The 26,568-nt window shown below is 41.7% G+C and overlaps 3 protein-coding genes across 4 annotated transcripts; 1 reads left to right on the forward strand and 2 right to left on the reverse strand.

Annotated features, from left to right (window-relative positions):
• LOC138602539 (arf-GAP with dual PH domain-containing protein 1-like) lies at positions 1–17,669 on the reverse strand. Its single transcript, XM_069674029.1, has 11 exons — positions 17,368–17,669; positions 13,438–13,568; positions 12,685–12,776; positions 10,901–10,983; positions 6,060–6,172; positions 5,667–5,813; positions 4,738–4,821; positions 4,453–4,515; positions 3,593–3,664; positions 3,209–3,437; positions 1–3,116 (listed from the first exon to the last, which is right to left on the reverse strand). The coding sequence occupies exons 1-11, from the start codon at positions 17,462–17,464 to the stop codon at positions 3,088–3,090; spliced, it is 1,140 nt and encodes a 379-aa protein (XP_069530130.1). The 5' UTR covers positions 17,465–17,669; the 3' UTR covers positions 1–3,087.
• Positions 17,670–18,715: 1,046 nt separating this feature from the next.
• On the reverse strand, positions 18,716–22,422 carry LOC138602722 (RNA-binding protein with serine-rich domain 1-like). The gene is made up of 7 exons (XM_069674276.1): positions 22,365–22,422; positions 21,133–21,279; positions 20,813–20,998; positions 20,597–20,702; positions 19,560–19,713; positions 19,333–19,474; positions 18,716–19,174 (listed from the first exon to the last, which is right to left on the reverse strand). Coding segments are annotated over exons 1-7 (843 nt in total). The 5' UTR covers positions 22,367–22,422; the 3' UTR covers positions 18,716–19,068.
• A 71-nt stretch (positions 22,423–22,493) lies between these two features.
• On the forward strand, positions 22,494–26,413 carry LOC138602723 (uncharacterized). Of its 2 annotated transcripts, none has more exons than XM_069674280.1 (4): positions 22,494–22,627; positions 23,298–23,985; positions 24,131–24,235; positions 25,097–26,413. In XM_069674280.1, the coding sequence occupies exons 2-4, from the start codon at positions 23,353–23,355 to the stop codon at positions 26,057–26,059; spliced, it is 1,701 nt and encodes a 566-aa protein (XP_069530381.1). In that variant the 5' UTR covers positions 22,494–22,627; positions 23,298–23,352; the 3' UTR covers positions 26,060–26,413. The 2 variants fall into 2 exon arrangements, with proteins under 2 accessions (XP_069530381.1, XP_069530378.1); XM_069674277.1 differs by having other exon boundaries at positions 22,494–22,621.
• The last annotated feature ends 155 nt before the right edge of the window (positions 26,414–26,568 follow it).

Raw genomic sequence — 26,568 nt, forward strand, 5'->3', positions numbered from 1 at the left:
TGACTTTTATCCTTTTAATAGTGGTCTTATTTCAGATTAACGTAAACAGTCTCCTTTTCTACCACACAGTGACTTCAGAGCACGAGTTACAGAATAGTGTGTTGTTGACATTTAAAGTGATAATCTCAAAGATTTGTTTAAATAAATGTCTGTTAAGTCTCTATCGCCGAATGAGGTAACACAATGGTGACTGAGCGTATATCGCACTGATGAAAGCCTTTGCATTTGCAGTATTACAGACTGGTTGTCGTGGCGACTTTCGCGGAAAAAAACACAAGCGGCGCCCAGTTAGTGACGCATTTTCCATCAGCCAGCTGTGGTTGGTCTGCCAGAGAGGCTAAGCGGCTGCTTTTCCGCTCTCTGTAAGTGTTGCGAGTAAACAGTAATCTACTATTGCTGAACAAACAAAGAAAAGATCGATGACTACAGATACAACTTCAAAAATAAGTGAAAATTCAAAGAAAAAGAAACAAACTCGACGCTAAACAGTCTAAAAAGGAAAGCGACCGTCAGCGAGGAAAATCAAGAGTTACAACCGTGGACGTCACACATGCAACACTGTCTGGATATCTGGGAAGTATGCTCCCACAATTACCGTTTATCGCCATAGTAGCCGCCAAAGAGAACGTAACAGAAATCTTCGAGATTACCACTTTAATGTTTTGCAAAATGACAGTTAAGAGGACAGATGTTTGCTCACATGGTACTTAAACCCAGCTCTTACAGTTTGAACAAATAGATCGCTGTCCCCTCGTTATACTGCTTTAAAAACCTGTTTCATGCCTTCTCTTCAACTTTCAATGTGGTCACCTACTGTCTCTGATTTGATGCAAGTTTAAACCCTTTCCTTTGTCTCCCTCTGTTGGAAAAAAGTTATACCACATGAGAGAGTAAGTGCCAAAAATGGGCTGCGGTCGAAAAGTCCCAAAAATGAACCCCTATGTCTTTTCCTAACCACAGGAGTGGTGTGCGGAGAATTCAAAAGGAGTATGGAAAAGACGACCGCGGTGCTCAGAGAATCCGACTGCACTTACACTGGGCAGATGTGACTGATGTCACGTGGTTCTGCTGTATAAAAACTACAATCTACCCACGATGGACTACAAAGAGATCTATCGCCTGGCGCTATCTTTACGCGTTTCATGCAGTCATAAATACATGGACAACTCGGTGATAAATCTGACCCCATTAAGATGTTTATAGCGTTTAAACCATCAGGTCTGTCAGGACGAGGCAGCTTTTATTTGTTATTTGTAATACGATCTTTTACCTTATTTGTATTACCTGTAATATTACTATAGTCTACACTTGTTCTGTCTTACTATGAGCTTGTAATGTGTGAAGCACACAAAACTGCAAACTAACACACTCCACCGTCACAGATGATTATTTATTTATCATATTTATAGCGGGCAAAACAACAATCGTGTTTTAGTTTCATAGTCCTAAACCTCAACAACGTCATCAGAGGCACGTGGGTTTAATCTGTATTATCTTACAGCAGAGACACAAATACAGTTTGATTTAATTGATTGGAGATGGGGATTAAATTAAAAAGGAAAATAATTAGAATATTTCTCACCCTCCTCTTGTTTTTATCCACTTGAATCATAAGTTTAAAAATAACCCTTTAATCAAGTTTGCATTCAAATATAAATCTATCTTCTGTCATGTTGATGCGTGCTTTCATGACCGCCGAGAGGTGTGTCACTTTAAATGTTGCGGCCGCAAGGAATTGTGGGTAACTATTTTGTTCTCTTTTTGTTAAAAGATGCGGTGTGTCCGAAACGGCATACTATCATACTAATCATACTAACCGTGACGTAAAATTGAGTATGTCATGCGTTCCCATCGCATAGTATGCAATTTTGTGTATGCGAGAAATGCCCGGATGTATACTAGATCGGCCCGGATATTTGAGTATGAGACGGGAGCTCACTGGTTGTACTCAACCGCCCCAAAATGCATTGCGGCTATCCAGCTTCTACCATGGCGGAGATGGAGATCAGACCGGACATACGTAAACGATTAAGTCACGTGATACGGAGAAGACGGCTCTGATTATGATGCGAACGGCATCCTAATAGTACGTACTGCATACTGCCTACTAACCTGACTGTTTGAGTATGTAGTAGGCAGTACGTTAGTATGCGGTTTCGGACAGAGCAACAGTCCAGTGTTTCCTATGCTAAACGAGATAAGGAAAGGAGCTACTTTGAATTCTGTAAATGATAATAAAGGAAGCAAACAGCTCCTATCATGGCTGACACTTAAACACTTCCGGGTCGTTTCACTCAATTAGGAACCTTCCTGACCAAAAAGCACTATTCGACCGCAGCCCGGCTGTCTCTCAGTTTTATCTCACAGTACAAAAACAAAAGGAAAGTCAGCAGATTCTTATAGTTGATAAGAAAACATCGCTTAAAGCCGTTTACATTCAGCTGCTTACATGTGAACAAATGAGCTTATTATAGCAGCAGTGATTGGCATCAAAAGATCACAAGCTGCATAGCAAATTAGACGGTTAAAAAATAAATACTTTGAGAATTAAATATGTTGCTAAAACATGGATGTGTGTGTGCATCTGCTACCACTTTAAGACGTAAGATAAGGTGTGTTGTATTCTGCACAGACCTGGCCAGAAGGGCACAGTTTGTGCTCCTTGTGGAAATGCAAGGTCAACTTAGATGTGTTTATCATGTACGTCTGCCTGTATTTATAATACTGACAAGAACGAGTCTTTTGACATCTGAGCAGGAACCGTTCTGATTCCTACAAACCTGGCACACATGCATCACTTCTGCACACTCAGGCGAGGACAACTGACCTCATTCAAGACTGTAAATACACATAACAGACGGCTAACATTCACGAGGTTAGGAGTGATTCAGACTCCCTTAGAAATGGATCTGGCACATGATGTAGGTGAGGTTGAGCAGTGAAGGAGTTACAGTGATTTCACCTTTTCTCTGTCACCCTGAGGTTTTCATAACAGGCTTTCATTATGAGATCTCAGGTCCTATTCTTCCTCCAGCTCCATCCCCTGCTCCTCATCCCGCACCAGCAGTTCTTCAAACACTAAGACGGTCATGGTTTGTGCTTAAAATAGGCCTCCACTGCAGACAGAATGAGGGGAAAAACACACATCAGACTCCGGTGTTTCATTTATAGAGCGCTAAATAAGGAATTCATTTGTTGTTCTATTTACCTGCATACTCCTGAGGCAGCATTGGTCTATTGATAACGGTCTGAAGTGCAGCAATCCAGCCTTGCTGATCCTCTTCAGTCTCACATGCAAAGAGAAACTTCCTTTCTGGGGTCACTATGGTAATCCCAAACTGCCAATGGTAGCCCTGAACGTTCGCTGGGAGGCCGGGAAGCACAGTGTAGCTGTTTTCCTTACTGCCAATGAACACCTCGCCTCGTGCATAGGCATCCTGGAAGCAGAGACACAAACATCCTGAAGGAAACAACGATCCTAACTTGTGAATTTAATGTTTGTGCATCAGTCTAATTTGGAGGAACAGTGCATTCAGATAGAAGCGTCACAGCAACATCTGCTGGTCACAGCGTGTAACTACAGCAGTTATACCAGTTGATCTTTGAAGTACATGAGCCTCCTGTCATCCATCGTGAACCACCTCTTCTTGAAGCCCTCTGTGTGCTACAGGACAGAAACAGGAAACGAACAAGAGGTACAAATTAAGAAATTATTTGGCGTTCATGCCCTGCATTGATGCTGTTAGAAAACCTTTCTAATACATGATTTAAAGTGTTAATCTCAATGTTTTCAATGTCGTTCTTTTCAAAATCAGAATCAGAATTACTTTATTAAACCCCGGGGGAAAATTCAGGAATTTTGGCGGCACCTTATGGTGATAAAGGCAATTGCGGGTGCATGTGTCCCACATAACCGTGGACGTCTGGCTCCCTTTTTTACAGTTGTATCTCTTGATTTTCCTCACTAACGGTCACTTTCCTGTTCTAGACTGTTTGCCTTCAATAATAAGTGAAAATTCAAAGAAAAAGAAACAAATCGACGCTCAGATGAAGTTGTATCTGAAGTCATCGATCTTTTCTTTGTTTGTTCAGCCATAGTAGATTACTGTTGACTCGCAACACTTGCAGAGACCGGAAAAGCAGCCGCTTAGCTTCGCCTACCCTCTCTGGCAGACCAACCACTGCTGGGTGATGGAGAACACATCACTAACTGGGCGCCGCTTGTGATTTTTTTCCGCCAAAGTTGCCACACCCAGTCTGTAATACTGCAAAGGCTTTCATCAGCAGGCCATAGGCTCAATCACCATTGTGTTACCTCCTTCGGCGATAGATAGAGACTTAACAGACATTTATTTAAATGAAAATCTTCAACATTTTCACTTTAAGTTGCACAAATGTTCAAAGCCACTAACCACAAAATTTTTGCAGAAACAAAAATCAGAAATGTGTAACCTTTGGACCCGTCTTCTCCATGTAGCCCTCCTTTACGTAGTTCCTGGTTAGCTTTGGCGACAGCTAGACAAACAGAGAGCAGACTCAGTCACTGACACACTTTGTATTTACAAATGCAGAGCTTTAGCCAGGATCTTAGAAATAATGATACCAAAGAACTTTGGTTTTGGCAGAATGGTGGGACATTACATTATAAAAATACCCAAATCATGCATGAATAGGATCTAAGTGCCCTAAAATGCAGCTCTGTTACATGTTTGTGTGTGCGTGCATGCATGTACTCACTTCAGAGTTGGAAGCTCCAGGAAAGGCCACCTGCAGGTAGTGAAACCTGGCTGCTCTGATGGCGTTGAACCAGTCCACCATTTCCTTCAGGACAAGAGAATCAGAAAGTTTAGCGACTGTCTCTTACTGCAGTATTGTTTCCTCACACAAATCATCAGCTGTAATAGTCCCCCATTGCCTGTAGCACTAAGTAATGCACTTATTACTTGAATAAATGGCTGTGCTACTAAAAATAGCTTTTTATTGGGGCGCTGGTTTAGCTCAGTTGGTAGAGCAGGCGCCACATGTATAGAGGCTGCAGTCCTCGATGCACTGATTGCAGGCTTGACTCCCAGCCTGCTGATCATGTGGGGCATGTTTATCCCCACTCTCTACTCCAAAAAAGCCAAAAAATAGCATTTTAAAAGCTCAAGGGAGATGTGCTCAGTTTGGAAGAAGAGAATATCTCACAGTATTAGTTCCTTAGCTGTGTGAGTTTTGTGAAGCCACTTTGGATTACACAAATTAAATTAAACATGCAACTGTAATGACAAAACATTTCCACCAGGGGGACATAAATGCCTTGTCCTGCATCCTTTGCCTCAGACTCACTCCTGCTACATTTTCCCCCAGCTAAAAGCACCAGTGCTGTGTTCCAAATGCCATAATATACTAGCAGTACGTACTGATTTGGCCAAAATGTAGTATGCAGTATGCAAAAAACGCGAAATGTGCAGTATGCCAAAAATACCCGGATGTCGTACTGATTCGGAAAAAATCTCTGTCTGCTATCGTTCGGCTTTCCAAAACCAGAAACTGGTGCCTGGTGTTTCATACTGCAAAATATATTTGAACAGCTCCATACTACATACTACTGCCGAACGCAGTATGCAGTATAGTATCCGATTTCGAACGCAGCACAGGTTTAACAGAGAGGCAGCGCACCTCACCTTTCCATCCTCGTGGTAAACAAAGATATTCCTAGTGCTGTTGTCCTTCAAATAAGTTATCTGCAGGCCATTGGCAATGCCGATTTTTGACGGCTGAAAAGTGGCGTTCACAGTATTGATCTTCATTATTGCTTTGGGCTCTCTAGCCTGCAGAAGGGAAGAGACATTTTAAAGGAGAAATGGTTAATGGTAGCACCCTTATAATCCTCTAATAGTTAATGGAATATAAAAGGATGCAGATGTCTTAAATATATCAGTTAAAAATACAGTGTGACTATAGTTTATGAAGGTGTAATCAGCTTCACTACGCAAAACTACACTGCATTAGATCTCCTGTTTTTACCACACAACATCCGGATGTCCTTAAAGCAGAAAGGTTACATCAAAACTTACATCATGCTTGTTGAAGTACTTCAGAACACCTTCCCGTTCGGACAGGATAAACTTTCGGCTGAGGAACTGTCCGTTGTCTCTCCCTCGCTTCCAGAGAAACCCCTCCCTGTAGCCTGCGAGGAGGAGAGCCACAAGAGTCCGGATCCATCAAAAGGGAGCAGAGATACAGAATTCAAAGAAAAAGATACTTAATTTATCTGAATAATAAAGTCTATAAAAGCTTGATGTTCCCTGTTTGAATGCTTGTAAGAAATTGTTTGAGTATTGCATTATTGGCCAGTAGGGGACAGCAAACCTGCTGCAAAGTTTACACATTCTGCAGACACAGCAACATCTCCCATGTGCACATTCATTCATTACATGGTGAACGAAGTACAAGTCATTTGTCATGACTTTATGCAACAGCAATCCTCAAGAGTTTGATGGATTTTCAACCATGGAATATCACCCTGGAAACTGACCGAGCAAATAAGGTCGCTGAAGCTGGGACGTTTTACAGACCTGAAATATTGGCGTGCACACTTTCAGCTTTTGTGGTCACTGTTCAGAGCAGCTCAGCAGTGGTGGGAGGAAGCACCGCTGCTTTTACTACACATAAATAATTCAGTCTGGTTTCCTCTACAGGCCTGAACATCACTGATGTAAACTCCTACACACACAGAGAGAGAGAGAGTTCCTGACCTGACAGTTGAATGCTATAATAAACTGGATTTTTCTTTAATTTGAGGTCAACACCTTCGTGTTTTTTAAGGGTAGGCATATTTAAGCTAGAGAAGCCGTTTGCTCAGCCACAGACACAACTTTAGGGTTTTTCCATTAGGTGTTATCAGGTCAGCAGCTCTGTGATACTGTGGAACCAAAACTGAAAGTACTTTTTACTTTTTAGAGAGTTTCACCAATTTTCAGCTTGAACCTGGAGTCTTTATTGATCCTTCTGAGAAATAACACAAAGAATACTGGTTACCTCATGTGTTACTTTTAAGGGATAAAAAAAATTGACATAACTTAACATAAAATAAATGATGTGTTTTAAGACATAAAATGCTCTGCTTGAAATAAATTGTCTGATATTTTTTTTCCAGCAAAATATGTTTAATTACCTTGTAAAATTCCTGCAAAGGCATCTCCTCCTTCTCCCTCCCTCCCTTAAAAAATCCTGAATCTGCATAGTCCCTGCCCACCGTGTACTACGTTTGTCCTTTTGTAAAATTAGAGCTGAAAACAACAAAACACGTCTCTGCCATCGTTTAGTGACAACTTGTTGAAACTTAGCTAGCTTGAAATGTAGTAATTAGCAACGTTAGCATTAGCAGTCAGTAGTGAGTTTGCAAAAATTACGATGACGGTTACAGCTGGCTCGCAAATCGGCAAAGTGGTCACCATAGGTTACACATAATGATATGCAAAGCGTCACCCCGTCCATTAACGGGATTGGCTCCTTAGGTTTGTGACGTCTCAAACCTGCCAATCTGAAAACGTGTTGTTCAGCCTGTCCTTGGTACACTGCAGTTTAAAAGCAGACGGGCCCAGCCATGGAGATGTCCTAAATCAGTGCTAAACCACACGTGGGTCACAGACTGACGACCTCCATTTTTGATTTCTCATCCAAGGGTCCTCTGGGTCAGTCTGGGTCCCTTTTGGGTTATCCATTCACCGCATGTGTCTGGTTGTATTAAACAGGTTATTCAGAAAAAAAAAAGGTATGACACTAATGATGCAGAGGTCTCAAAAACTTGTGTATCAAATATGATATCAGTTTTTTTAGGGTTAAAGATTTTGTATTAATTTATTTAATTTTTGATTGTAGTTTTACCTAAAAAACTTATTTCTGAATCCTTGTGATGCTGGCTCACATCTTCACATCACACTTATCTGTTTTCTTTGGATTACATGGAAATGTCCAGAACAGCAGATTGCATTACAAAAAACTGATAAGCCATTTCCCCTGCAACAAAACGTACAATAAATACATTTCCATTTTAAGTAAAATGCCTCTATCAAGAGCTGTTTCTGTATGAGCCTAAGTGTAATGGGATAAAATACCCAGGTCAAATGACTCTGCAGTAGACTCGGGTAATTATCGGCTTGGCTCCGACTGGCATTGATGGGAACACAAAACCAGTGTTGACGCGCTCATCTCCGCCCCCTTTGTCCCCTCCCTTGCTTCACTTCTTCTTTGTGTAGCAATAAAGTTGTCATGCTGTGGGCCACAGCCAGTAGTAAACTTTGTTGAGGTATGGCTTCAGTTATTCAAGAATCAGAAAGTTTTGTTCCACGGCTGTGAGCAGAGGGGTTTAATGTCCACAAGAACATGACATGGCCGAGGAGAAGAAGAGAATTAATTCACTGTTAGAACAGGGCGTCAAAATCTCTTCAAAAACACCTCGGAGAGCACGGCTGCTTTGGACCACAGTGTTTGTCTTTCTAAGTGTCCTCTACAGTTCGACACTGGTTTTTAACGGCCTAAAATTGAGGAGCGATGTTATATATAATTCTTTAACACAAAAGAAGCCATTCTTCCTCCGTGGAACTGACACACAGCCACATGCTCCTAAACCTCTGCACAGCACAACACAAGAGGCCATTGAGAGGGAGAGAGAGAGATACGGGACGCAGAGAGCAAGAGTTCAACAGTCATGAGAATCAGATAATAGCGCTTTATCTCGTAAAGATTTGACTTCTTTTTTTTTTCCTCTGAAACAGCAACAAAATGCATTTTAGCCCTTAGTTAGAGCTTGCTCAATCGTAACTCTGTGAGAACTTAGCATGCTCTGGTTAAAAGGGAACCATGTTGATTTTAGACATCACAGTCTGTTTCGCCATCGTGGCTTGTGTGTGAACTCGACAGTGTGGCCGTGGTAATGACATCACTCTGCGAGACTGGCCAACTGGGGGGTGGAGTTATAGTAATGCCTTCAGATGTCCTGTAATAACAGACTCAAACGATGTCTTTTATCAGGTTAAACAGACTGTATTTAACTTCCTGTGTCCGGCAGAGAAGTCAAAGGGAAATGGTTAATACAACCCGATAGAAAACAATTATCACCAACTTAATGCTTCCCATCAGCAGAACATATAGAACTATACAGATAACTACTCATTTTCATCTCAGCTGGCCCAGTTATATTTATAATCTAGTTATACATGTCGGTGAGTTAGCAGGTACATACAGCTAACAAGCAGCGCTAACAGCAGGATAAACTCTCAGGGACTCGTCACATTGCTAGCATTTGTAGCATGGTGTGAATATGCAGCATTCCTATCGCAAAGAATTGAACAACATGCGGGCCTTTATAAAAATGCTGTGCCAGACACAGGGACTTGGTATCTTTACAATAAAAGATTACATTCTTAAGTAAATACTTAAAGCTCACTTGATTCAGCACAAAATACAACAAGGTGTATTACACATCCAGTGAGGAACCGAGCTAATGACCAGATTATTTTACAGTCAACCTTGACAAGTGGGTGAGACAACGTAGTAAAAGAGTGTTGTCCTACCCCAGCTTCTCATGTGTCAGAGGCCACATTTCTTACCTTGATGACTAACCTTAATTGCCCTTGCGACATAAGCCATGCTGACACACATTACAAGCAGACAGTCAACCCGACTGTCAGGCTAACTGGATTGGGCTACGTAAATGATCAATGGGTAATGGCAAGAGTTACTTATAACTATACTCTTTGACAGTGTCATGTGCCATGTGCCATCAAAAAATAAGGTGTGAAAATAAGATTAAATAAGATAAATAAGATTTTCTTTTGAATAAATGTCTGTTAAGACGCAAAAGCCTTTGCATTTGCAGAATTACAGAGTGTGGCGACTTTCGGACAAAATCAAGATCGGCACCCAGTTAGTGACGCGTTTTCCATCACCCAGCAGTGGTTGGTCTGCCAGAGAGGGTAGGCGGAGCTAAGCGGCTGCTTTTTTCGGTCCCTGCAAGTGTTGCGAGTAAACAGTAATCTACTATGGCTGAACAAACAAAGAAAAGATGGATGACTACAGATACAACTTCAACAAGAAGTGAAAATCCAAAGAAAAAGAAAAAAACTCGACGCTCAGATGAAGGCAAACAGTCTAAAAAGGAAAGCGACCGTCAGCCAGGAAAATCCAGAGTTACAACCGGAGCCAACCGTGGACGTCACACACGCAGCACTGTCTGGATATCTGGCCACAGGTGCCGCCAAAGAGAACGAAACAGAGATCTTCAGTTACCACTTCAAGGTAGATTGTGAATCAAGAGGATGAACATCTGTTTGTGCTGCATGGTTTCTGATCTGTACAATAAGTGCGTCATGTGGAACTAAAAAAAAGGATGTTGGTTAAATGTGTTTATGTTAAGTGAGACACAAGCACCCTTAAATATTTACATTGATATCAATCTCCTGTCTGGTTTTGAAGTGTGGAGCTAGACTTAGGAAGTAGTTCACTTAGAGACTGGAAGCAAAGGGGAAACTGCAGACCTGGTACTGTTCAAGGGGGAAAATTGCACCTTAAAAACATACCGATCAACTCAATCAATCTTTCTTTATTCTGTAAAAACTAAAAGGTTTTCAGTAACATGTTGTCATCATTTTTTCCCAAAATATCTATTCTGAAAATGAATATTAACCTATTCCTTGTGGAGGCAGCAGAGTGGACTGTGAGATCGGTCTCTTCTCCCCCTTTCACTCTGTATCACCAAAGAATTTAACGATAAGAGATGTTTCCCTGCTGAGCGTTCATTCAGTGCTGAATAGGCGATGTTGTGTGAGACGCAGACAATTACTTGTTTTCCTGAGTAAGCAACAAGCATAATGTGTTTGTGTTAGTAACTGTACAGAGACGCATTTGTGCTTACCTGCCGAGTACGGCTCCTGCCTCTCCACACACACAAACTCCTTCCTCTCGTACTTGGCTCGGATCCACTGTTCCCTCAGGAGCCTGAACAACAGTTGGTGTTAGACACACACACACACAGCTCTGACTCGGTTTAATGTTTACTTCATGCTTCAGCTCAGATGTTTAAAACGCCTCATTAGCTTACATGGATGTCGAACCTCCTGGCGACATTTCGTGTCGACTCAGAACAAAAATGAATTAGATACTACTTTGTTTATCTCGAAACGATCACTGACTCTGTTTCCTTACTAAGTAGTGCATTGCATCATCATTTTACCTTGCTGAACGAGCCACATCACCTCACCAGATCAGCATTTCACTGTCTAATGTAATGTCTTTAAACAGCTCTACCCAGAGTGCTCAGATGCCTACGTGCTTCATAGATCACTCTTTCCTTTGTTCATGAGGGGTGCTTGTTGAAGGTAGCACAAAGACCTGTGTACTGTTGTTCCATATTGTTATTAATATCACTCAACAGTTCAGAAGAAACACATGCACTGAACTGCTGCTTCCTGTTCAGACTACAGGAACTTGGTATTCTTATCACTGAAGAGTGTCTGCATGTCAGCCTGACCACCAAAAACCATGTCGCCCCTAACTGCATCCATCTGTGGAACTACAACAGCAGACTTAAAGATGCTATCACTAATATTATATATCGGTCTGTTTCTATAAAATAACATTTTATGAAGTAGATCAGCAAAGGTTTGCAATGCTGTTGATAAAACATTGAAAGATAGAAAAAAGCCTCCACTTTGCACCAGACAGGCATTAACACTAGAACCGCCAACAGGTTAAATTTACCCGCAGCTGTGTTTTTAATTGTATGTAACTTTTTTGCCAGGAAATATTCAAGCCCCCCAGTCTTTGACTTTTCCTAGAAGTGTGTTCGGTAGCGCCCCATATTATTAAAAAAAAAAAGTCAACATAAAGCCAGATTTTAACCACCAGTGGGTCAAATTTACCCATAAGTAGAACGCCGTCATTGTCACGCGATTCATTTCGCACGTCTAGAATGATACATTGTACGTTGCTACGGCAACGCCTTTTTTTTTTTACTACTAATGTGCGTCATCAAGTCAAACTCCAGTTCAACATGGATAAGAGGAAGAGATGCATGAATGTAAATCAGGCATTAGGTTTACTCAGTGCCTTGAGTGAAGGAGAGTCTGATGGTGGGGAGGTCTCTGGACTGTCTGCTGTTTTTTGGTTTGTTTTCTGCGAAGCACCTGGTTCACAAAGGGCTTTGCAAATAAAGTGTATCATTATATTTCATTGTCATGTCATTTTGTAAGCTGCATAAAGACACCACATCTAGCATTTCATTACACAACTTTGTGTTGTATAATGATAAATAAATTAACCTTGTACCTTGAAAATAAATACATTCTAATGGCGGCCCGTTGGCGGTTTTAGGTATACTGTGACCCCTGGCGTTTCTACTTACAGGCACTATCGAATATAAAGACAGAAATGTAAAGGAAATGACACATCAAATCTGTGGTTTCTTGGTGGAATAATGTGGTTCAGTAGAATATAAACAGTTCCCACGTTATTAACATAATGTGTGATGATGGATGGCGGCGGTGTGACAACATCTAGTGCGTGTTGGTGGGGCAAGTACCCCACCACCTTTTTTTTTTTGCTTGAGTGCTCGAGCCCCTGCCCCCAAAAATGTGTTCATCAGTCAGAGGAAGCAGAAACACCTGGATAAAGGAGAGCAGAGGAGGACACATCACTTACATGCAGTCTTTGTGTGTGGGACGGTAGTAGAAGGCAGGAACGATCTGTTCATATTTGGCCTTGGCAGCATTATTACCCACAGAGTCCACAAACTGCAGAGGAGAGGGAGAAAAACAGGTCAGTAAATGAGGTTTCTGTGCTTTAGTGTGGGTTTCTTTTTGGTCAATTAGGGCAGGTTACAGACACACACACACAAATATAATGAGCTGCTTGCAGTTCAGTGCTTGTGCGGCTGACTCTGGCTGCCCAGAGGGATCCTGCTGCTGCTTCTTTTCAGTCTCTGGATTTAAAGCTGAGAAGCCTGCTCGTACACAGCTAACAAACAGATCATACATTCAAACATACACAGCCACAAATCAAGGAAGAGAAAGACAGACAGAACACAAACCTCCTTATGTTGTATTGTCGATGTGATATCAATCAGCATTAAAAGTGGGTTTTCCAGCCAGAGTGCCAGGATACGGCACACACACACACACAAACAGAACCACACACAAAGACAGTGGTTGTATTTCCCAGCTGCTGGCTCATGCCTTTCAGCCCATTGCTGAATTGAGTCGGATGACTTTTCTTCCAAGCAGGGATGCAGGGAGGGAGCGGCAGGCAGACAGTGATGCTCACAGTGAGCGAGGGCGTGGCCACAGGCTGCAGACATTACTCCAAGCCAAGTTTCAGACTACAATCTATAGCTTGATCTCTTAAAAAAAACAGTGCTTTCTACTTTGTTCAAGACTGAATGAATTAAATCCTCACCTCCACCTCAGAGGAGCTCCAGGGATCCAGCAGGATAGATTTCACCTTGCTGATCTGAGCAATGTTCCTATGGAGGCCTGAGCAGCTGTGACACACAAACACGCCCAGGGTGTAGGACGCCCACTCCGGATCTGCAACACAAGACATGTGTAGATGCACACAGAAGCTGAAAATATTTCAACACCCCTTTGTGAACTTCCCCTTACACTGATGGCTAAGCTATATTTGGCCCACGCAGAGGTTGACACATTATTAGAGGCAGACATGTATAGAAAGTTATTTTACATGATTCCTGTGAAGTAAAAACTCGAATACTCGTTCAGTTAATTAATGTTGGCTGAGAAAGAAAAAGGTTTACGGTAATAACAGGGAGAAGGAACACAGAGAGACTATGGGGTTGTCAGGCTGGGCGGTGAGAGACTAGACTCTGCCACGGTGATTCAAGGTGAACCATCAGAGATGCAGAGTAATGAAGTTCAGCATAAGTTCAAGCAGGAAGACTGGTTCATACTAATTTCATTAAGTCATCATTTATTCATGTAGCTCCGTCTCCGTCTCTCGGTCTCCGCCTGCTGCGGTGATCATTTGCTTATGGCTGTTTACTCTTTTAAGTAATAAACCAACCAGAGTTAGCCTCGACTTCTGTCGACAAATCATCCTGCCGTCGTCAAATTTCAAATCTGTTCTCCTCTCTTTCGCTGTCAGTTTGTCGTTTTCAGTTCAATCATTACGGCCCTTCTCCACCCCAGTCACCTCCAATCCATCCTCATCAGTGTCCGAGTCCAGCTCCTCAGCTCTTCCTGCATCCCTCCCTCAGCACCACCACCGGTGTCTCCATCGGGGTACCCTATCCTGCTCTCGTCCTCACTACCCCTTTGGGTATGAAGACATCACGATGGGGTCTAATTACCAAAGACTTTGCACTTTTCACATCTTTTCCAAACTTGTAAACGTAATAATTTTTCATCTCTCCTGAATGAAGAGTCTGATGTTATTCCTGCCCCCACACACACAGACACAAACACAATTAATCTCCATTAATAAATATGTTCACAGCTGCAGCCCACATTTGTAACATGCTGGACATTTACATGTACAGTCTATTACAGAGGTGTCAACAAATCGTTTTCAAGCACTCGTGACATTTTGCTGCCTTCTTACAGAGTTCAGTGAAAGGTCACGAAAAGCTCAAACCTTTCTTTGAAGACGTGAGTGGAAAGAGTTAGCAGTCCTGCGAGCATCATTTCATAAACGAAACCACCGCTGATTTGGTCTTTTTTTTCTCTTCTATAGCCAAGAAAGATTTTTTGATGAGTATTCAGGTCTGTGGACAGACAGAGCAGGAAAGAGCTGCAACATATGCGTGAATGGCAGTATGCAGTCACACACACACACACTTCCTGCGTCAATGTCGTATTTTCCGAATCATTACTCTGATCAATGCGAGGTGAGATTACAGCTCCCTTGGCGGTTGCTCTGTAGCTGAGCCAGAGAACTGGGGCAGTGTCAAGCAGTCTTTTTTTATCAGCTTGCTGCAGCCATTCAACCGTCGCTAATGAAGACGTAGTGAACAGCTGCAAAAATAGCATGAGAACAAAAATACTCTATAACTTCCTTGTGCTTAATCACAAAGCTGCACACATGAAGGACTGTGCATCTGTACACAAGAGGCTGATGTGTAGTTAGCCACTCCCATCCTCTCTGTATGTGAGCCTGCGGCTTGTTGTGGTTTAGGCCATCTACCAGTCAAACAGAGAAGTCAGTCTCAGAGGAGACACATGCACACAAAGTCTCAGACAGTTTGCAGATAGAAGGTGAAACTACATTTAGCATGGAGGAGAAACTGTGTTTGGTAATAGTCTGGGTATAGTATGTTGATAATTGGTTCGGAATTTTAATGGTCACAATGAATAAAAATAGACATTCAATGAGTCACCTTGTGCTCTTATAAGTTGTGGCATTTTGTTTAGCAGTTATTCACTTTTAATGATGTGTAATTATATAATAAATAATTGCCAGATAAATAAGTAATGACAATAATTGTTAGCTACAGTCTTAAAGATATAATTGTGAAGATATTAATTTAAATAAACGTCTGTTAGGTCACTATCTATCGCCGAATGAGGTAACACAATGACGATTGAGCCTATGGCCCACTGATGAAAGCCTTTGCATTTGCAGTATTACAGACTGGGTGTCTGTGGCGACATTCGTGAGAAAATCCATGCAAATCCATCCAGAGTCTGCCAGAGAGGGTAGGCGGAGCTAAGCGGCTGCTTTTCCGGTCTCTGCAAGTGTTGCGAGTAAATAGTAATCTACTATGGCTGAACAAACAAAGAAAAGATGGATGACTACAGATACAACTTCAACAATAAGTGAAAATCCAAAGAAAAAGAAAAAAACTCGACGCTCAGATGAAGGCAAACAGTCTAAAAAGGAAAGCGACCGTCAGTGAGGAAAATCAAGTTACAACCAGAGCCAACCGTGGACGTCACACATGCAACACTGTCTGGTTATCTGGGAAGTGTGCTCCTGCAATTCCTGTTTTTCACCATAGGTGCCGCCAAAGAGAACGAAACTGAGATGTTCGAGATTACCACTTTAAATAAGAGTGTCCCTTAAGATATCTGGTGGGACTGACATAAAGACAGATGAGTCAATATAATAATACTACATGGTCATGTTGAAGAGTAATTAGAAAGGCTTAGGCTACATATTTTAAGTCTGATAATTGAGGCAATTAAATCATGAATCATTCAGCAAACTATAACACACCTGTCACAGAGCATTCCGTCTCCTTGGCCAAAATGGAATTCACCGAAAAATAAATGTTTACACTTAGGGTGAGAGGAGATGTGGATAAATCTACCCTTTAAAGTTTTCTTTAGTTAATGTTATTCACATGAATTACACTTTTTTTTTCAAATTAAGATAAAAAAGGGAATGTTTACTTTATTAACTTCATAACAGTTGTAACCAAAGCATGCATATTATTATATGGTAGGTTTTGATTAGTATCTTTTAAGAAAAGGTGGCACTGATTACAGAGCTCCGCCCTGATTGGCCCAAGAATCAGGTAACAGGGTATAAAAGGTGTGTGGAAATAGCAGACTGGTTGGTCTGTCTTTGTCACTGTGAAGGCTGTGAGGAGAGCCAGTTTTTCCTGTTATGATTTAAAAATGTGCGTGTGTGTGGCCGGCCTGACTAAATTCTTTCAACTGAGAAATCCGAGTCTGCCATCCACAAGTACAACAATACCCTTTAAACTGTCACTCCGGCTACACTTAAACTACATTTTAAAAACTAAACCCATTCATAATTGTGGGTTTTCTTCTTAGTCCTCTGGTGTGCACATGAACTGAAGTGCAAACTGGTGTGACAATCAGGGTGTGTCAGAGCATGTCTACATGCAAAGGCAAACGTGAACACGTTAAGCCCCTCAAAGCAAACACATCTGAAAGGCTCAAAAACGCTCACTTTAAACAGATTTTGTAAAGAACTTTTAAACCAAGACCTAGCTCTAAGTTTAAACACGACAGGTCTACGTGTGTTACTCACTCATGAAGTTATGTATGAAAACTGCTAGAAGCCTATAATGCTCCTTTTAAAAGGCTTATTAGGTTTCTTATATTCAAGGTCCTGACCGGATTCATTGCACCCCTGTGTGTATCTTCATTATGAGCCGTTTCATATTTCATAGCCTCGAACACATCGTGACCGTCAGCGAAGAGAAACTGAACGACCTGGTACACTCTTGAGATAAATAACTGGGGATAAACTGTGAAATGGTGGCATACACAGTTATATTTTATACTTTATAATGATTTAAAATAACTACACAAACGTAAGATGATCATAGAGAGTATAAAGAAAAAGACTGAAGTAGGAATGGGTCAGTAAAGCGTTCCAGCATCTGCCCGTCCTGCTCACCTGCAGCTCCGCAGTCGGCACAGTTTCCATTCCCGGATTCCAATTTGCCCAGGAGCTGTTTCACACGCTGTCTGTTCTTTTCTTGTTCCGAAGCCATAATACAAATGATGCTCGGTGACTCAAACTGTCATGCATCTAAAGTGAGGTTGCCGCCGCCCAAGACGCGCAGGACTGGATGCGTAAAAGCGCCTAAACTAATGAGGCGGCTGTAACTTTAGGTGCAGGGTGGCTAAAAAAGGGAGCATGGCGAGGCTTATGTGGATGCAAAAAGTCACTTAAACGTTATAATATACGCATTAAAGTCTTCCCTGTCTTTCGCTGAAGTGAGACCCCCAGTGGCCACTACGGTAGAAAACACGCTCACGATACACCTCGACAGAAACTGAAAATACACCCACTTTTACTCAAATATTGCTATATTAGTAACCGGAAATGTTTTACATAATTATTTTTATCCGTGCTATTTTTTCTTTGCTAATAGACCTGAAGACACGTCATTGCCCCTTATAGTACTACCACCCACCTAATAAAATCTGACAAGCTACTCCCAAAACGGCACATGGTCAACATGCAGCCAAGGCTGAGCAATCTCACACCCAGGTGTTCCCACTTGTTGCTGATTAGCTCCGAGCTCAGGTTGGTGGTGGGCGGAGCTATGTTGGAATCCATGAGGCTACCACACTTCTAATTGGTCAAAAAAAACATTTGATGGCTATCATTGGTTGACCAACGGTGTACATGGCCTTAGAACCATCAGATTAGCCTTTTTAACATGACATGGTACATACATAACTGATAATTAATATCAATTGGACTGCAATCCACTAAGCTTACTAATCGCTGGGCTTTGTCATATTGAATGCTGTCTAGCTGACATCTGTTACACTGAAATGCATTCTTTCTAGTCTCCATAAAAGCAACCACATGAAAGTAAAAGGGGCTGATGGAGCGTGTGAGTGAGTACACTCCGGAGTATCATAGGACTTTTTCACAGATGTTTTAGCATATCACAGTAGGAAAAGCACAGGTGTTTATAGTAGCATTAATGATGGCTGTATTCTACTTAGCTGCTTCAGTGTCATGGTCCTGGTTGTGTGCACGATGACTGCCTGTCATGGCTTTCTCAGACACATGAATAGAACTGAACCATTGTTAGTTATTATCAACACCTGTGCTTTTCCTCCAGTTAGAAGTGAAAATGTCTGCTGTGAAAAAAGGCCATTAACATTAATTTGAAATTATGGCAGTAACATGAAACACTCACATATATTAGCCAAGACGGTAAACAGAGAAAGCCCTTCAGAATCTTGACTTGACGGTCACAAACTGAACTCACATGCTGTTTGTTTCGGTGTTTTTATTTTTTCAAAATGTCTAAAAATTCAGTACATGTTAAAAAGAAGTCACACTTTAAAAAGAAATATTGGTAGATCCGAAGGGGTCAAAAATCAGCCTTAAACTCAACATTAACACTGATCCAGCTTTTCAGGATAAACTCAAAACATTGAAAGAAACTCACATTTGCAGAAATGAAAAACAAACTTCTGCTTTCTACATGCAGGCAGGTGTTCATTTAGGCTACAATGCAGATGATCTTATTTCTGGCGAGTCCATAAAGGTCTCGGAAAGCAGAAATTCCATCTGATCTCAGTGTCAGAAAATTATAACAGATCGCTTGGTATCAGAAGGCATGAAGCTCGTCTATCTGGAGGAGTTAGAGCTGGAACGAGAGCGGTGACGTCTGCGACCAGGAGATCTGGAGCGAGAGCGGCGGCGTACTGGGGACCGTCTTCTAGGTGAGCGGGACCTGCAAGGAAGCAAAACATTAAAAATACTGCTGTGATGGGAAGAAAGGAAGAAAAAGAAGACTTAACTAAACCAAAGAACATTTCCAAATTAAACAGCCAAAGTGTGACAATCAAATGTAGATGGACCTCTTTCGTGATTGAAAATCAATAACCGTACCTTCTCCTCATGCGTGGTGGTGTGCGACGCCACATAGGTGGTGGCGGGGGCATTCTGCGAGGGGGAGATGGTCTACGAGGTGGAGGACGGACTCGTTGAGGCAGCACGGCAGACGCAGTGATTTCCTGTCCGTCAATCTGACCTATTAATAACATCACAGAAAACCAGTCAATAAGGATGCACAGCTTGTGTGACAAAAGACACACCAAAAAAAAAAAGTAGTATACCTCCATCCATGTGTTTTAGGGCCTTCTGGGCATCCTCAGGGGTTTCATAATCCACGTAGGCATAGCCCCTGGACAGGTGGTTATGGATCCTGTCCATTGGCATTTCCACCATTTTGATTTTTCCATAAGTGGAAAAGATCTCCTGGATGTGTTCCTGTTAAAAAAAGACGAAACATATTTTTAATGTTTTAATGTTAATAGAAAACATTATCTTTTGAGGAATGTTGTTAATGTTTATGCAATCTCGGATCCCATCGGCTATAGTCTGACGATGATATAGCCTCTGAAGACAACGGTGAACATGCCGGCCGTGTAGCCAGCGGTTAGCAATACACGACTTCCCGTCAACACTTATTTTTCCGTGTGCTGCATTGTTTACAGAAAACCAGTTTTCTTTACCAGTTTTTTTGTAATTTACTTTAACGGGGCTTACCTTTTGTAAAAAGTAAAAATGAAGCTTTGTCAGGTCTTTCCTCAAGAGGAGAAGAAAACTACTTTTAAAATGATCCATTCGAGGAAGTCGGGAAATCTGACCGCTGACCGGCTTTCGTGAAACATCATCAAGGGAATTTGTCTCAAGTTGATTTTAGATCTAGAGCAGATTGTTAGCAGTTAGCATAGAGATTTTTATAGTGATTAATAAGAAGCTAAATCATCAAAATCATTAGATGACCGCTGATGGGAGCCAGAATGTCATTATAGCGCATTACACTCCGGCTGCTTTTGCTCTCCTCACAGACTGTTTTTCCTGCATACGCTGCAGCCTGCTGATACGTGATTGGTCAATATTAGTCAGACTACAAGCGTAGTACGAACGGAAACCAGAACACTCGCCATGCCTGAAATCCACGTCCTACCTATAGATTCTACATAGAAATGTAGAACGATAGAGATTAATGTTGATGTACAACATTATGTTACTACTCAGGATTAACCTGTTCTTGTTGAATTAATGGGATGTTAATGAAGTAGTTCCATGATCTTAAAACTTGTTAGATCACATATTTTGCTGGAAAAAGCTTCATTTCTCTGCTGACCTTGGTGACATTCCTGGTCAGCCGCCCTAAGTGAACTTTAGTCGGCTTGGGACTTGGGCTTCTTTTCCTTCGCTCCTTATCATCTCCCCTCTTCTGTGTTTTAGACCTGCAGAATCAGAGAGAAAACACTGATCATCCGTTTCATGACTCAAAATAGTAAATAAGGACATCCCAGTGTATAAATAAAATGTAGCTGCATCTGACGACGTGACTTACGCTGAGCGGGAGCGGCGACGGTTGTCATGCCGTCTGCGGCTGGGGCTAGGGGAGCCCGAGGAGCTGGAGGAGGAGGAGGAACGAGAGCTTGAAGAGCCAGAGCGGCTTGAACCAGATGAGCTCGATCCACTTGAGGAACCGGAGCTGGACCCAGAGCTGCTGCTTGAAGTAGAGCTAGATCTGGACCTGGTCATTGTCAAAAAGAAAAGAAAAAAACATGTTACGTGAGAATATATAATATAAATATAAACATGAGAGGTTGATTGTGTCAAGAACATAGACACAAGAGATAACTTAAAGAGGTAACTTAGAAAGCAAACCTGCTGCTGCTGCTGCCAGTAGAAGCACTGCGCCGTTTTCTTACTTTCTCCCGTCCTCTGTCTTTATCTCCATCCTTGGTAGCAGTCTTGTCTTTGGTTCTATCTTTTGCTTTTTCCTCTTCCTTTCGCTTTGTTGGTGATGGTGCCCTAGAGGAGCAAAATGCTGTTACTTGGAGATCATATACAGTAGGGCTGGGCAATATGATAATATATATCGTCAAAACAATATGAAAATGTCTATCGTATGTGTTTTTCTATATCGTCTTTATAGTTATGACACAAAACCAGCAGCTGAACTGCTTTACAGCATTTTTTAAGTCTGTTTGACAACATTTTACGTTCTGAGCCTTGTAGGGGGGAGTGAACCTGGAGCAAACTATAAAGGGAGGTGCTGTTTATTAACATGGAGAGGGCAGACACACAACATGCAGAAAAGGATTCAGGCTCAGCCCAAGCGAAAACGGAAACTCAGTACTTTGTATTTGTGAAGTACTCAATACACACAGGATTATCAAAAAATAGGCTTGATCATGTGGTTATTATGGATTCATTGTTTGTTAAATTACCAGAAAACATGATACATCATGATATTGTTATCGAGATGTGAAAAATCCTATATCGTGATATAGGATTTTGGCCGTATCGTCTAGCCCTAATATACATTATAAATGGTGTAGAACAGCAATCGACAATAATTTAAATTCTTCATCAATCTTGGACTATTTAGTTTTATAAGATGTATGAACATAATGAAAACTGCCCAACATAACCACTGCAAACACTTTTTAAATATTTTAACACGTTTTGCTTCAGCAAAAAACAACTTTTGACAAGCTGGAACCAACTGTAATGAATATTTTTTACAATGTGGTTGGGACATTACCACTTGCAAAAAAAAGTGAGTAAGTGGCCATCGAAACTTCTTTCTTAGAGTGAACAGACCGTATTTGACTTTACTGAGCAAAACGGAGCTAAAACGCCGCATTTTAGCAAATTCCAGGTCAATTGCCAACAACTGTAACGTTAACCTCGGACGGAAAACCGCCGCCATTGATATTCATTCAAATGAATCCTCCAAACAAGGAGTAGGTATCACGGGGGCTTATCAAGAACTACTCTGCTCATTAAACGCACGTGCTGACACGAAATACGACATATTCATTTGATTATGTCAAATTATAAATCGGAATTAAAACTAGCTTGGATGCAATAAAAATAAAGCCTACACTTACATATTTTTCAAACGCGTTGATTCCGCTTCAACCACTTGCGGCCTGAGAAAACGTCGCTCTGTGATGACGACAAGGCGGAAGTGACGTAAACAACTTAGAGCCACTCATACCTCATTCGCTGTTTATTTATGTTGGTGTGGATAAAAATGTGGAAGTGTGTAAGGCTGAATCGTAGATTTGCTAGGACGAAATATTTTAGCATGTTACGTGAAATGATTTGAGAGAATAGAAAACAATATCCGATCTTCCCTCTTGAGGTAAAGGTGAGCGCTTCACTTTATAACGGTAATATGCTAGCTAGGTTGTCTCGTTAGCCAACTCTGCTAACATCTGTTAGTTACAGATGTGCGTGAGCGTATTCCTGCCCCCAAGACGAAACAACAGTGTCGACTCACCTTTATTGCTGCTTTTAATCAGGAGAATAGTTAATTTATGACAACCAGTGATCACCTTGCCTCAACACTGATTTATTAAGCAAAGATATGCGGTAAAAAAGGAATCATACGTGAGGAGCTATTGTTACTTTTTAATGTGTGAATCAGAATTTAGTTTATAAGTTACTTGTTTTATCGAAAATGCTTGTTCTGCAAACACATGCTTCTTGATATAACATAAAATACTATTTGCATAACAACAGGAACATTTGGTAGTAAGGAAGTAAAGGTCAGAAAAACAAGAAGAGAATGTTAATAATAAAAAAAGATTTCTGTTGTTTGTTTGTTACTTTGTTTTGTAGGTAATTGTCGCAGAAATCCAATGCTGTAGTACTAGAATTTATTATTAGTTACTTATATTTACTATTATTTATTTTACACAAGACATCAGCAACAGCCCCTCATATTCATGTCACGTTTCATGTCACAAGTCACATTTTTTTACATGTGGTTTCTAAGCTTTAATATACACTTAGAATTTGTTACTTTTTTTTCATAGGAATCTTCAAAAGATTAACAGCCAAATTCACAGAGTTCCTCTGGAGTGACAGACCATGGGCCGGCTGGATGAAGCTGCCAAACTAAAAGTGGTGGAGCTACGGAAGGCTGGTCTTAGTTTCCGTAAAATCAAAGCTGTGCTGGAGCTGGAGAACATCAAGGTGTCTGCCCAGGCTATCTACCTTTACCTTAGAGAATTTCAAGGAAGGGCCCCAGGAAGGGTCAGACCTCTGGAGGCTGGAAGCAGCACATCACAAGCACAGGTGCATCCTCGAGCAAGGGCAATACAAGAGAGCTGGAATAACATTCATCTCCAAAATCTTCTCCGGGAGGCATCTCACCATGCTGGCTTTACAACAGCTGCAAACTTTGCCAAACAGAATCCAACACATCCAGACACTAGTACTAAGCCATCTGGGTCTGGGGAGATCAGTGGAGGCAGCAGGCCAGAGCAGCAACCCGAAGGAGACAAGGAGGAAAATGATATCCAGATTGTAAGTGTCACCTCCCTTGCACAAAACAGCCAACAGAGAAGTCCCCAGTCCAATGTAGGCACAGAGGTGGTGTCTTCCACACTAACGGCTTCTGCACCAGTCGTGAGGAGGAGAGTCACACCTTCTCCGGCCACCAATTCAATGCTGGCAGCTCGAAAGAGGCTTTTGGATAAAGCTCTGTCACACAAGATGAAGGTACATATTTATACATAATCCCTCTCTAGTCTTCCATCCTTAATTGTTAGTTTTGTAAAAATTAATGTTTAAAAAAGCTGTGAAATAATTTGTTGAATGTCAAAAGAATGATTCTGCTTGACTTGACTACATTGCTTTTTAACAGTCTTTCCACCAGGTGGCATCATTGCTGAGGAGAGATCACTTGAGTGTCCAAGATCCAAGTACAGTGCAACATCCACCTGAAACATATGATCTAACCAATGAAAAGGTGAGAATAGAGCTTCAAATACCTTTAAAGCATCTCAGCCATTTATTCACCTAATGAATGAGTGAGGTCAAAAATCTCGCCCTTTTTTTGCCACTATTTTCTTTCTTGAACAATCCAGTATCACTACGCCTGCAGCAGACCTGTTTCTCAGGTGACGCAATACATCAGCTGTTTCTAAGAGAACAAGCTGGAATTGGAAAAATAAGTTTTCCCGTTGAAAAATACAGTTTTCACTCAACTGGGTGGCGGCCATCTTGGATTTCTGGGTTAAAAAACTGTCATAATGTCAAAGTGATGTCAGAATTAAAATCCTCTTGGTCAGTTTATATGAAAAAGTGTCTTCATGCATGATTCTAGGTCAGGGGTCTCCAACAGGTGGCTCGCAAGCTACCGGTACACAGATGTCCCACCCCCTCCAATACAAAATAATAGGATTGGCCGATCAGCTGTCAATAAAAAAACGATGATGGTCCTGGCAAGTTTGTCAACGTCACAACCTAACCAATCACAGCAATGTTGCAGTTAGCGCCGGCGGCCATCTTGGATTTGGCCCTTTGGCAAAAATACCAGGATTTTTGTGAGGGACCTTGGGGGCTACATACATTCAGGTCCATAGAAGTCAAATCAATCATCAAAACATCTTGAATGGTCACAGAACTGAGATTCTTGACGTCACTATAAACTAAACTGTGTACGAGCATTTTATAATTGACTGGCTGCTGCTTCTTGTGACCTGGCAACAGTATCTGTTAAGTCCAAGCTTATGTTTATATAATACATCTTTGACATCAGTAGCTGGTGGAGGGGAGTAATGTTTGTGTCAATAAGTTTGAACTATTTTCATATTTTTATGCTTTACAGACTGTTATGGAGGGTCAGCCTGGAGGAGTCTCTGCCCCCCGGCGCTTTCTCACACAGAGACCAGGTCCGTCTGTCCGCTCACCTCACCCTCTTCCTCGGGTTGGAATTCGTCTTCCTAACCAGTCACCATCACAGTTAACATCCTCTGCTCCTGGAGTTGGTGTCATCCGTCTCCAGACCCCTGGAAGTCAGGGCACCACTCGTAATGAGGGAAACCCGAGCCCCCAGCTGGCAGCCCAGGATGCTGGAGGGAGAGGTGGTCTGCAGGAACAGATACAGACGCTGGGTACTGAGGTGCATAGTTTGGGTCTTGCGGTGAAAATGCTGGTGGAGCAGCAGTGCCGTCTGGAGAGGGAGCAGGCGCAGCAGACTCACATTCAGAAGCAGATCCTCAGCACTCTACAGAGCTTCTCCTCCAAACTCGGTCGTTGTGGCAGTGTCCAACAGCCGCAAAACAAAACTCCCATCCCCTCTCCGTCTGATTTGCCAGCTTCCACATCTGCCTCCTTCAACCAAGACACCTTCAACTTCAGTCAAGGCACTTACAGTCAATGCAGCCAAACCCAGCCAAGCTACAACTCTTTAGAGAGTTTAGAAAACGCAGAGGCCTTTAAACTGCCAGTTCTGAGCCCTTCAAGTATGAATGGGTTTCCACCATGTAGCAACGCTGAGAACCTCCCTTTAACGCACACACCCCCTCAAACACAAGCATATGCGGCTGTATACCCACAACAGTCAAACAGTCAAGCACTCATGCCAACATACACACAGTCCTATGTCTCTGCATACAGCCAGTCACATTCTCAGACTTTCAGAGCATCGGAGAGTAAAGCATCTGATTTCCCCAGCAGCTGTTCAGCCAGGACTCTCCAGGACTGCAGTGTGTCCACCAGGCCAGTGATGAACTCTGAGCACTCTTCACAGGATCAACAGATCAATATAATCAAGGTGGAAGGACCTTAGATTGCTTCAGATGCCACCGAAGGTGTTTGGACAATAAGGGCTTGAGGTGCTTTTCAGAGTCACTTCAGAAAACTTATTTAAGTAACCCTGTTTTTAAAATGAACGTATACTGTAGCATTTCTATGATTAACTTATTTTAAATCCCAAAATACAATACAAACAGCAATAAAGTAAATGCATTAGGATTGTTTCTTTACTAAGTCAATGATCACAAAATACGATGAAAGTTTTGTGCAGGCATTTTTGTCATTATTTCACTTCTCGTATTTTTTGTAGCTATTATTTTTGTATCATTAGGACTTGACTAGAACTGTTCCTTTTCATACCTCTGTGCTAACTGAATAAAAAACTATCCAAGGCATTGTTGCCTTTCAAAGTGTAAGGCGGTGTGTTTTCCTGTTTACACGTTACATTACATTTATACAAAGGTTTGATATCAGTGCCACATAGTTGTGTGTACAATTAACAGTGAGATCAGCACATTGACAGCTAAAGCTTAGGAGAGGACG

The sequence above is a fragment of the Semicossyphus pulcher genome, unplaced genomic scaffold (assembly GCF_022749685.1).
Source record: "Semicossyphus pulcher isolate SPU_LCO1_2020_fin unplaced genomic scaffold, fSemPul1.0.p SCAF_23, whole genome shotgun sequence".
Taxonomy (NCBI): Eukaryota; Metazoa; Chordata; class Actinopteri; order Labriformes; family Labridae; genus Semicossyphus; species Semicossyphus pulcher.

Coding starts and splice junctions, on each gene's coding strand:
- LOC138602539 (XM_069674029.1), bottom strand. CDS start 17,464: ATGGCTTCGGAACAAGAAAAGAACAGACAGCGTGTGAAACAGCTCCTG. Junction 12,777..13,437: donor GGAGCTCCTCTGAGGTGGAG/GTGAGGATTTAA, acceptor TCTCCTCTGCAG/TTTGTGGACTCTGTGGGTAA. Junction 3,438..3,592: donor TGTACTTCAAAGATCAACTG/GTATAACTGCTG, acceptor CTCTGCTTCCAG/GATGCCTATGCACGAGGCGA.
- LOC138602722 (XM_069674276.1), bottom strand. Junction 20,703..20,812: donor CGTCGCCGCTCCCGCTCAGC/GTAAGTCACGTC, acceptor CTGATTCTGCAG/GTCTAAAACACAGAAGAGGG. Junction 19,714..20,596: donor TGACCAGGAATGTCACCAAG/GTCAGCAGAGAA, acceptor TTTTTTTAACAG/GAACACATCCAGGAGATCTT.
- LOC138602723 (XM_069674280.1), top strand. CDS start 23,353: ATGGGCCGGCTGGATGAAGCTGCCAAACTAAAAGTGGTGGAGCTACGG. Junction 23,986..24,130: donor CTCTGTCACACAAGATGAAG/GTACATATTTAT, acceptor GCTTTTTAACAG/TCTTTCCACCAGGTGGCATC. Junction 24,236..25,096: donor ATGATCTAACCAATGAAAAG/GTGAGAATAGAG, acceptor TATGCTTTACAG/ACTGTTATGGAGGGTCAGCC.